General features: G+C 31.2%; 2 protein-coding genes across 2 annotated transcripts; one reads left to right on the forward strand and one right to left on the reverse strand.

Moving 5' to 3' along the window:
* The first annotated feature begins 4,831 nt into the window (after positions 1-4,831).
* On the forward strand, positions 4,832-9,560 carry LOC108457062 (dihydrolipoyl dehydrogenase 2, chloroplastic-like). The gene is made up of 15 exons (XM_017755880.2): positions 4,832-5,316; positions 5,710-5,856; positions 6,147-6,281; positions 6,373-6,490; positions 6,969-7,093; positions 7,328-7,453; positions 7,535-7,615; positions 7,824-7,886; positions 7,971-8,045; positions 8,124-8,202; positions 8,297-8,397; positions 8,506-8,619; positions 8,872-8,985; positions 9,068-9,139; positions 9,220-9,560. The coding sequence occupies exons 1-15, from the start codon at positions 5,005-5,007 to the stop codon at positions 9,271-9,273; spliced, it is 1,716 nt and encodes a 571-aa protein (XP_017611369.1). The 5' UTR covers positions 4,832-5,004; the 3' UTR covers positions 9,274-9,560.
* A 1,184-nt stretch (positions 9,561-10,744) lies between these two features.
* Positions 10,745-11,532, reverse strand: LOC108457063 (60S ribosomal protein L29-1-like). Its single transcript, XM_017755881.2, has 3 exons — positions 11,381-11,532; positions 11,171-11,274; positions 10,745-11,074 (listed from the first exon to the last, which is right to left on the reverse strand). Exons 2-3 carry the CDS (start codon positions 11,270-11,272, stop codon positions 10,991-10,993), a joined length of 186 nt encoding a protein of 61 aa, XP_017611370.1. The 5' UTR covers positions 11,273-11,274; positions 11,381-11,532; the 3' UTR covers positions 10,745-10,990.

An 11,532-nucleotide genomic window follows, 5' to 3' on the forward strand; every position in this document is an offset into this window, starting at 1 on the left:
AAAATAATAATAACGCTTAATTATGTCCTAGTCCCTATAAGCTTCAAGCTTTTGAAATCTAATCCCTCTATCTTTAATTTATAATTTAATTTCTTTACTTAATTGATTTAAAAAATAAAACTAAATCAATGATTTTTATTAAATTTAAATATATTTATTAATTAAAATTATTTTTAAAATCATATCTTTTCAATGCTAAAATTTCACATAATAGCGAATAAGGCATTGGTTCATCGGGTAAGGAAGAAGTCTTATCATGTGCATAGGTCATATGTAGGTTTTGCCATGTTCTTTAGGTCCAATTTTGTCTAATTCTTTATTTGTTACGCATTGTATTGGTTAAATTTTATATTATAATTAATTATGCATATGTTTATATTACACTCATAATTATACTGTATTTATATTAATAAAAAAATTTAAATAATAATAAAATGTCACGTACTCATATTCAACGTAAGTGAAAAAATCAAAATTTTGAAATCAGAAAATGTAGGGATTAAATTTTAAATTTTCAAAAAATATAGGGACTCGTAGGAGAATTGAACTTAATAACAAGCTACTGCAACAAATGGGGTTCTAATTAAAGGGCTTTGTTTTCATTTTAATTACGGCTTTCGCCATTGATCCATCGGTTCTCTGCTATATCCACGCGCTTTCTTTCGTCCATCCAATAAAAAACACACAGATTCCCAAAACACGTGTTATTTTAATACCCAATCATTACTCGACACGTAATCCGAAGTACAGAAGATGCAAAATATCTCTTTAATAACGTCACCTTCTTAAGTAAGTTTGGACTGAGTTTTTTTTAATTTGAATAGTTTTAAAAATCGATTTAATTCAATTTATTTTTCTATTACTTTTAAGTTTTAGATTTTAAATTTATTTTAATAATATTTTATTTTATTTTATCAAATAAATAATAAATAATTCTTATATTTTATTTTTAAGAATATGTTTTATATGAAATTTTTGACTTATTTTTACTATTTTAATTACAAATATTTACTTTTTCATGATAAAGAGTTAAATTTAATTATAAATTAAATAAAAAGAAAATACGGTTAAATTCCATAATTATGATTTTTTAATTGTATTTCAAAATTATACAAATATTTTAGTTCATTGGTTTTTTTTCATGTTGACGAGCAATTCGTGACTTCCATCAATTAAAATGAAAAATAAACTTACTTGATTAATCATATATTTTATCTGATTAATCGATCGGTTTAAATTTTAAATATCTCAATCGAATCAACTTAATATAGATTACTTCAATTCACTAACTATTTTTTCTATTTTTCTCCTTCCAACTTTCAAGTGTGAAAGAAAAATAAAAATTAAATGATTATTTTGATCCCATTTTTATAATAAAAGACTTGTCTAGATGATAATTATAATTACGAATTTGAATACCTATTCAAATTTTGTGGATTAGAATATTGAAAAAAATTAAAACTATCTAAAATATGAGCTCAAGGTTCGAATCCATCATTTCTATTTTTATAATTATATTATTTCAATTTTATATATCTTGTAATTTAAAATACTTATTTTTAAAATTATAGTAACATGTAGTACTATATGTAAGCATTAAACACAATGTTAAGTTACATATAGATATGATTTTATAAAAGGAAAAATATATAATTATTAAAATTAAAATTAAAATAATTTAAATATTTTTCAAAGATAAATCCATAAATTGGGTCTGCATAAAATAGCTTGGGTTAGTTCCATATAAATAAAGTTATTATTTGTCTTTGTTTGTGGATAAAAATTATTTATTGTTATCTATTAAATTTATATCTTTGAGTAAGTTTTTATTTTGTAGATTTAAACAACTATTCAAAAAATCAATTTTTCGAACAAAAAGACTTAAGGTGTCGAGTATGGACAGTAAAAAGTTTCTCAACTCGGGACCCCGCCTCCTTGCAAGCATCATCATGATTAAAATAGACGAGATAGAAAATCACGCATAGTTGAGATGAATGCTAAGCAAAAGTCTCTATCAAATGGATGTACCAAGATGTGGCAACAACTCAGGGGTGTAGCTGGGGGTTGGCAAGAGCCACTTTGAGCCCATTTAAATTTTTTTAGTAAAAGTAAACTTACATTTAACTCTTTAAGATAATAAAATTTTAATTTAATTATTTAAAATTTATAAAAATATATGCTATTAAAATGATAAAATTATATTTTTATTATCATAAAAATTATAATTTAATTTCGGACTCCTTAAAAGAATTTAATGGCTTTATCCTTACAACAATATAAAAAGAAAAAAAATCTCTGCGATCATCTTCCTATTCCATCCAATGGATTGAGAAACAAAATTTTTTATACCTATCGAATCAAAATTCAATTTTACATTCTTTCTTTAGGGATTTTATATTTTTTATTCATAGCATAATTTTATAACAGGTTTTTAATTTATTTAATTTAGTCCATAATATTACAAAGTTTTCTAATAAGTTCAATTTACTTTTTAAGTTAGTCTTTATCACCATCTAAGCCTAATAACTATCGATTCCTTCAAATTAAGCCCAAAATTAAAAATTTCTTTCTAATGGTAATTTGCTAAAAACTTAATAATTGAACAAATTGATACATAAACTAGTTAAATCAAGCACTCATAATTATAAATTTATGAAAATTACAAGAAAAATGACTTAACTAACTTACAAATTGATGGTGGAATGAGAGCTTTAAAAAATGGTGATTTTTCTTTGTTTTGACGGTTGAGCACTTGAAGAGGAAGATGATATGTTGTCATCTCCACTAAGTTAACTTATATTCTTAGATTATATTATAATTAATCTTAATCGATTAGTTAATTAAGAAATTATCATGCTTATTTTAATTATAATTCAATCTCAATGAAATTAACCATCATTATCCATTAATTCATGTTAAATAATGGTTAAATAATCATTTTGACCTTTTAGACAAGTGCTATTCAATATTCAATATCGATTGAATTTTATAATTTAATTTCTGAACTTTAATTAATTATTTTTGATTAAATTACTTAACTAAACTTTAATATATTTTTATAATAACTTCATTAATCTTTATATTTTATATTTACGGATTCAATTTATAGAAATTAGATTTTGAAATTGTATTTTTGACACCATGATCTTTACCATACCCATAAGGCTATTGTTATTAAGTTTATTCTTTTTAATCGTAATGTGCTCTCTTTTTTAATCGCTTTGTTATCTAATCTTGTTTCTTAATTCCTTTTTGAAGCAATAAAATGATTGTGGGGATTGCGTTAATTATTTACTCCTACGTTGTTGCTGCAGCTTATGTGGTTGTTAGCTAACAACATTTCATATACGGCCTTTTGCTCAGGATTCATCCCCGCTGGTGTCTGATTTCTTGCCCTCGACTATTCCATTCGTGTAGATGTTTGTGGTGGGTTGGGATCCTATGTTGAGAATCTTTTAACTGTCTATGGCCGGCACCTCGATTCTTCTTCCTGCAAGCACTTTCCGCCATCATCATTCAGTGCGTGTCTATATCATGCACCAGGTGTTCCTGACACATGGTTTGCTGAGATCAACGAACATGACGTTCTGTGTACTGATGCTAAAGCTGGTATATGTGGTAATTTTCTAAAAATGAATCTTTCAGAGAAACTATAATTATAACAGCTTGAATCTTTACTTTGGAAACTTTAGATTCAGCAGCTCGAATTTTTCAGTTTAATGTTTTCGAAGTCAAGATTCAATCTATTCCAGTTTTAGGTTCTCCAAATATTTACATTTTTAGAAAATTACGGCATATACCAGCGTTAGCAGCAGTAAACAGCGCGATGTTCGTCGATATTAGCAAACCATTGGTCGGGAACACTTGCCGCCTCATCAAAGTTGAGAACGAGCAGCAGAGCAGTGCAGGACCAGACAGATAACAAACTTGGATACACACCGGATAATTCTGGAGGAAGGTGTTTCCACGGAGAAGAATCAGGGTGCCAAGCATGGAGAGTAAAAAGTTTTTCGGGCAGGACCCAACCCACAGCAAACATCACCGCGGATGGGATGGTGGAGGGTAGGAGTGTTAAAATTTCAATTAACATCAAATTAACCCATCAAATTGATCTAAGTCGGTTAATCGGTAGGTTTATTAATTTCATTCAGTGAAAGTCAGTTAATATTCTTTTGAAAGTTCAGTTATTATTTAATTCTGTTCGAAGCAAATTAAACAAACTTAATAATTAATAATACATTTTTGTAGTTTTATTTCGATTAATTCAGCCAAATGAATATTATTAATTTATATATTTAATATATTTTATACATTTTGATTGAATTCAAAACAACATATTAAAATACAATGGTTTTGTTACTTATCTACATTAAAAAAATGATACATTTATTGATACAATACCGATAACATTGCACTCAACCTATAAATAGTCTAAAAAGTATTGTTGGAATATGACTAAATCATCGATTGGATCGAAAATCAATTGATATATAAGTCTAAGTCTGAACAAGAGATTGGACTAAACTTTAAATGAACCACTCAAAACCAATAAAAAATGGAAACTAAAACAAAAAAATTGACCGATGAACTAAGATATAAATATATAAATATTTTTATGAATTTTTATTTTTGTTTAATTATTATTGGACCAAAGGTTCAACTAGTATTCTGGCTGGTTCGAGCATCGAAACATTGTAAAAAAGATTTCATTTCAAAGTAATAGAGGGATTAAAATTATAATTAACTCATAAATTTCAACATATTAGAGGGATTAAAACTATAATTAAACCAAAAATAAGGTGGTTTATCAACCCAGACTTTGATAAATCCGCCTCCCTCTCCTAACTCTTCTTGCCAACGGACTTAACAAAGCAAAACACATTTCTCACTGTCTCTATATTTCTCCTCAGATCTCTCTTTTTTTCTTTCACCCAAATAAAGCATTCCCTCTTTTTTCTCTCCATTTCTCTCTCATTTTCCCTCTTGCCAAACAGGTTAAAAAAAATGCATTCTATTTGCTTTCAAGCTACTGGAGTTCCTGGATCGAATTACATTTTCGATTCTTGTTCTCCTGCTTTAGCTATATCCAAGCCGATCAATCTCCGTTTCTGCGGACTTAGAAAGGAAGCCTTCGGTTTCTCTGGTTTGACTCACTCGAGTTCTGGCCGAGTTCATTTCTCGAGTCGTGGACATTCTAAGAAAGTCTCTGCTTCCGCTGAAAGCAACGGAAGTCCTCCAAAATCGTTCGATTATGATTTGATTATCATCGGTGCCGGCGTCGGTGGACATGGAGCTGCGTTGCATGCCGTCGAGAAGGTAGTTTGATCCTTTGTTTTTTTTTTCACTTAAATTTGAAACTATTTATCCTTGTAGTTTCAGCTGAAACTTACTGAGATCATATTTCTGTCTTTTTTTCTAGAAGTGGGTAATTATTCAAGTTTGGCTTGCTTATTCTGTCATTTAATTTTTACTTCAGAATCTAAAGAAGCTTCCTAGTTTTTAGTTATTAATCGTTGGCTTACTTGCGTTAAGTGAAGATCAATGGTGGATTTCCTTGTGAATGTATTGTTTATAGCGGTCTTTCAAGCAATTAATACTCGTTTTTAGAAAACATTGATTTCGTTTGAGTGTAATTATTCTGTAGTAATATGCGGTTTGTACTCAATGTTTGAAATGGAATTTTTATTTTTTCTGCTTTGCTTTTTGCAGGGATTGAAAACTGCTATTATCGAAGGAGATGTGGTGGGAGGAACGTGTGTGAACAGAGGTTGTGTTCCTTCGAAAGCTCTCTTGGCTGTGAGTGGTAAAATGCGTGAACTCCAGAGTGAGCATCACATGAAGGCTTTGGGTTTGCAGGTAATAGGATTGAATTGTTGTGATCGGTTATTTGAGAACTTAAGCCGAAGCACACAACATTAGTTTGAAAGAAATTAGCGTTTGCATTTAAAATTAGTTTCTAGGTTCAGCATGTGTTTATGGTGCAACTAAATGACTAACATGTATCTCTGCTGCTGACCAACAAGATTCCATGTCATGAAGTTTCTTAAGCTATAATATCGCAAACTGTGGTTTTTGGACTATTTTCACATTCTGTAATAACCTCTTATCATTTCCTTTTGTCCTGATCTTCATGTTACACTTGGTAGGTGTCTGCTGCCGGGTATGACAGACAGGGAGTTGCTGACCATGCAAATAATCTTGCTTCAAAGATTCAAAGCAATTTGACTAACTCAATGAAGGCGCTTGGAGTAGACATATTGACCGGTGTTGGTACCATTGTGGTAAAGCCTAACATATATATCCTGTAACAAAATGTGTATTCTGCAGTTTTCTGTAATCTCTGGTATCCTTACATTTTGTATGTGTACTCAGGGTCCTCAAAAAGTGAAATATGGGAAGGTTGGTTTTCCTGATAACATAGTAACTGCAAAAAATATAATCATTGCCACGGGTTCTGTCCCCTTTGTTCCCAAGGGCATTGAAGTTGATGGTATGAGATTTTTTCATTTTCTTCTCTTTAATCTGTCTCTATGGTCTACTTTTTCATTAAATGTTTGATCAAAAGAAATCTGGGTGTTCAAGACTGCTGAGGCACTTGTTAGAGTTTTACTACCCATGATACTCCTTTTATTGTCTGTCATCATCTTCTTTTACACTTTTCTCCCTTGATGAAGCAATTTGCATGAGATTTTTGGATGGTCATATGTCACATAACAAAGACATGTGCATCAGTTTTATTAAGTGAAATGTGGGTATAAAGTTTAGATAACAAACTCCTAGTTATTCAATTACAGTCAAACCGATGGAAATTTGCATCTGCCAAATATACATGTAGTTTGAGTTTATCAACCAGCCGGAAATAAACTTTTTGAATTTAACATTTATAGAAGGATGTGATCATATGGCAATGCTTTTCTGTTTTATTAGTATTCTAGGATTTTTTCTAATCATTCAGTGATAACCTGCAGGGAAGACTGTTATTACCAGTGACCATGCCCTGAAATTGGAGTCTGTTCCTGATTGGATTGCGATTGTAGGAAGTGGTTATATTGGTCTTGAATTCAGTGATGTATACACTGCACTTGGAAGTGAGGTGAGACCATGTTCTTTTTTCTTCTTCTTATTTTATATGAAATGAATATAGGAATCTTGCTTTGAGGATTAAAATACTGTAAATTTACGTTATGTTTCACATTAAGTTTCCACACCATCTGTTTTATCCTAGTTACAGACCTTCATTATGTTTTATCCTAATTCCTAAGTTACTGCAATATGTCCTTGTTCTTTTATTCCAAGGCAACAAAGTTTACATAACAGGTTTATGCAGGTCACCTTTATTGAAGCTCTAGATCAACTTATGCCTGGATTTGATCCTGAGATTGGTAAGCTGGCTCAAAGGGTGTTGATCAACCCTAGGAAAATTGACTATCATACAGGAGTATTTGCAACAAAGGTAATATATTGTTTAGATTTGTGTGTACTTTGAGTGGCTTTTAGATTAATTGATTACTGAGTTTCCTTGGTTTTTATTTAGATCACTCCTGCAAAGGATGGAAAACCTGTCATTATTGAGCTTATTGATGCCAAGACCAAGGAACCCAAGGACACCTTGGAGGTATGTCCATTGTACACTTTTCAATGGAAACTCCGGTATCTGCCTTTTCTTGTTTGCTAGTTATAGCAGCATATTTCCTCTGTAGACAATGCCATCATGCACAAAAATTGTCGGCTTATGATGCTTTTCCTGTTTTTTAAGTAGCATACCTGCTTGGCCTTACTCAATGGCATCTGTTAAAGTGACATTTTTCCCGGTTCTACTCCAGGTAGATGCAGCCTTAATTGCAACCGGAAGGGCACCATTCACCAATGGTCTCGGCTTGGAGAATGTAGGTCTTCTTGATGAATACTGTAATATGAAACTGTCCACTAAAAGGAAGTGGATTAAAATTTTTGTAATCTTTTTTTTCCAGGTTAATGTAGTAACACAAAGGGGTTTCGTGCCTGTTGACGAGAGATTGCGAGTAATTGACACAAACGGCAATCTGGTTAGTTTTAAACTTTGTTCCGGCTATATATTCTCCCGTATGACTTCTAGTTAATGCTAATCTTGCATTTGGTGTTAGGTTCCTCATTTGTACTGCATTGGTGATGCAAATGGTAAAATGATGCTTGCTCATGCAGCAAGTGCGCAAGGAATTTCAGGTAAGTGCCTGCTAACTTTATTCTTTACTAATTCAAGACAATATTTTCGTTTAGATCCACCTCATTTTTTCTTCCCTTAAAACTATCTTATCAGTGGTGGAACAAGTGACAGGACAAGGTCATGTGCTTAATCACCTTAGCATCCCCGCAGCCTGCTTCACTCACCCTGAAATAAGTATGGTTGGGTTAACAGAGGTAAGCATTACAAACACCCTTGTTCTTTTTATTCATTATCAAGTTTAAATTGCTGGATAAAAGATTGTGTGCATGGTGTTCAAATCTTGACATGCTTTTAATTCACAGCCTCAAGCAAGGGAGAAAGCTCAGAAGGAAGGATTTGAAGTAGGCGTTGCCAAAACAAGTTTCAAGGCTAACACGAAGGCACTTGCCGAAAATGAAGGGGAGGGACTTGCTAAGGTTATTTCTCTTCACACTTGTCTAAACCAATAAGCAAAATTGACTTGTTTTCTTTTAGTCCATGAGGTTCTCCGTCTGTTGTACAAAAGTTGGTCTCCAGATTTTACAAAAATTGCTTGAAACAAATATCTTATCAAACTTTTAAAACGATAAAAAAACACGGTTTCTCTGCATCCTTTTCTTTTCTCTTAAACATCATCGTTGTCTATCAGTACAGTTGCTCACTTCTACCAATGTTATATGTCCATGCAGTTGATATACAGACCCGACAACGGTGAGATACTCGGAGTTCATATATTTGGCTTACATGCAGCAGACCTCATCCATGAAGCATCAAATGCCATAGCTTTAGGAACACGTATCCAGGTTTGTCTTCGGTACAAAAACCAACTCATTTTTTAAACCACATTCGATCTTGTAATTAAGACCCTTTCCTCCCATCACGCAGGACATAAAATTCGCCGTTCACGCACATCCAACACTTTCTGAAGTTCTGGACGAACTATTTAAATCAGCCAAAGTGAGTTTCTGATATATATTTTTCCCGTTAACCATTTTCAATTTCACGGCAAGTTCATATTTTCCCCACATTCAAACCAGGTTAAAGCTGCTGCTTCGAGCCACGGTCCAGTAAGTGAACCGGTTGCAGTCTAAACCCTTAATCGACAGTTTTCGGATTAAAAAAAATAGGTATAAATTTTTTGAAGAACTTTGCTTGTATTAGGGACTATCAAGAAACATCATGGAGGAATTTACTTATAAATCTAAGATGATCGTTGTGCCCGAAGCTTTTTACAACATAGTCTCGTCGTTTGTTAAGTTATTTTCAAAAGCAATGCAGATATAGCTGTGCCGATATTTTTATTTATCCATTTTGGAAAATTTTATTCCTTGATGTTTGTGAAATAAATTATACTTAAATTTTTGTTTTCATTTTGAAAGGATTTTTGCATTTACAATTTATTTGAATATCATGTCTTTGCAAATTAATTCTAGCCTTTTTAACATTTGATTTAACCTAATGCCTGCATTCATGCCATGCACAATTCTACCAAATGGTTCTAAATCTAATTTGTGTTGGTGAACAAATGAAATGCTTTGAAAAGCTGGTGGTCAAGCTATTGTTTTGCCAGTGAAATCAATTCAATCGGTTTGATTGCTCGATTCAATTGGTTTTTTTTGTTTAGTAGATTCGTATTGATTTTTAAATTAATTGATTCAATGCTTTTCTTCGTTCAGTACTCTAATCAATTTTTTATTCAATTGATCCAATTAATTGTATTGAGAAATCAACAAAAATTGTTTTGTTTTGCTTCATGGCCTGCGACTAACCATAAATGTCAATTCTCTATATTACAATGTACAATGCACGAGATATAAGTTGCATTAGAGTTGCTAGCTGGTTGCAATAGTAATAAGATATACTGGAGTAAGAGGGTTTGAGTTTAAATCTTAAAGATACATTGTTAGATGAAAAATTTATGAATTCAATAAGATAATAGAAACGACAATCACAAATATAAAAAGAATTAGTCTTTATGTAAATATTATTAGAAAAAACAACCATATAACTTTAAAAGATTAATCACACTAAAAAATTATGAAATATACTTTAATCATAAAAAAAAGAGTATTCCAATTAAATGATTACAACTCACAATTCATTAACTCAAATCATTTTTCAAATTGATTCTAAAATTCAAACAACTCAATTTTTACCATCTAATTTGAAAATTAATTTTTTTCCAAATCAATTCAACCGAGTTTCATATCTCTTAACCATGTTATTAAGTGAAGCTGATAAAACAACTACTTCTGGATTTAAACAATACAACATTATTCTAATCAATCAGTATGATTGATCAATCCATTAATTCCCAATCCTATCAATACATCATAGTTATTCATTTTATTAAAAATAGATCTTAATTGATTTTTGCTTGATTCAACTGGTTTTTACTCCGATTCAATCTCTCTCCAATTTTATAATATTAGTTAAACTGATCTTCAATTTTCGACTCAACAACTTCAACCCATACCCCTATTTAGAAATGAAATTTATATATCCACTAAAATTGAAGAGGAAACCAAACATCATGATCATCCACAACTAAAACAACCCAAATTCCAATGCCAATTCAATGAATTGGTACTTTTTAACATTTAAAAGAAAAAAAAACAGTAGGTAAACTCGAAACATGTTCTCAATATTGATAAGCTCAAAGCTTCAAATATTTTATAACAAAGATAATAATCAAAATAGTGCTAATGCTGAAAAAAACAAAACCCTAATTTCCATTGAAACAAACAAAACAACCATAATTAGAAATCCCTAACCCAGGCTAGAATTTTCTTTTACCCCACTAAAAGCCTACTCTTCTTCATTGGCTGATTCTCCATTCTTCTTCTTGTGTTTCCTTGCATACCTTTGGTTCCTCAAGAACTTAGGATCCATCTATAAATGAAAAAAAAAACAATCTTTTATTAAAAAATTTGATGGAAATCAACCAAAATTTTCACATAAATCAATTAAAAAAAGCTAAATAAATACCCCTTTGGTGGAAGTGTGGCGGTGCCTCTTGGGTTTCTTGATTCCATTCTTGTGAGCCTTGTAAGATTGGTTGTGAGCCGTGTGATTCTTTGACTTCGCCATTACTGCAAAACCCCATATCCAAAAACAAAGAAGATGTTGTTAACTTGATTTCTGTAGAGAAATTAATGCTTTTATTTTTTTCACATTAAATTGCAATAAGAAGCTTACTAGAGTAAAGAGAAGCTGCGGCCCTAACTGGGTTTTTTGAATGGAAAAGAAACAAAAGAAATAAATTTTTGCCCCTTTTATTTGGAAAAAAATTCGAAACCCTAGTTTTTTATGTTTAATAACGAAATTGCCCTCAAATTTTCGGGCTTATT

This window comes from Gossypium arboreum, chromosome 9 (assembly GCF_025698485.1).
Source record: "Gossypium arboreum isolate Shixiya-1 chromosome 9, ASM2569848v2, whole genome shotgun sequence".
Taxonomy (NCBI): domain Eukaryota; kingdom Viridiplantae; phylum Streptophyta; class Magnoliopsida; order Malvales; family Malvaceae; genus Gossypium; species Gossypium arboreum.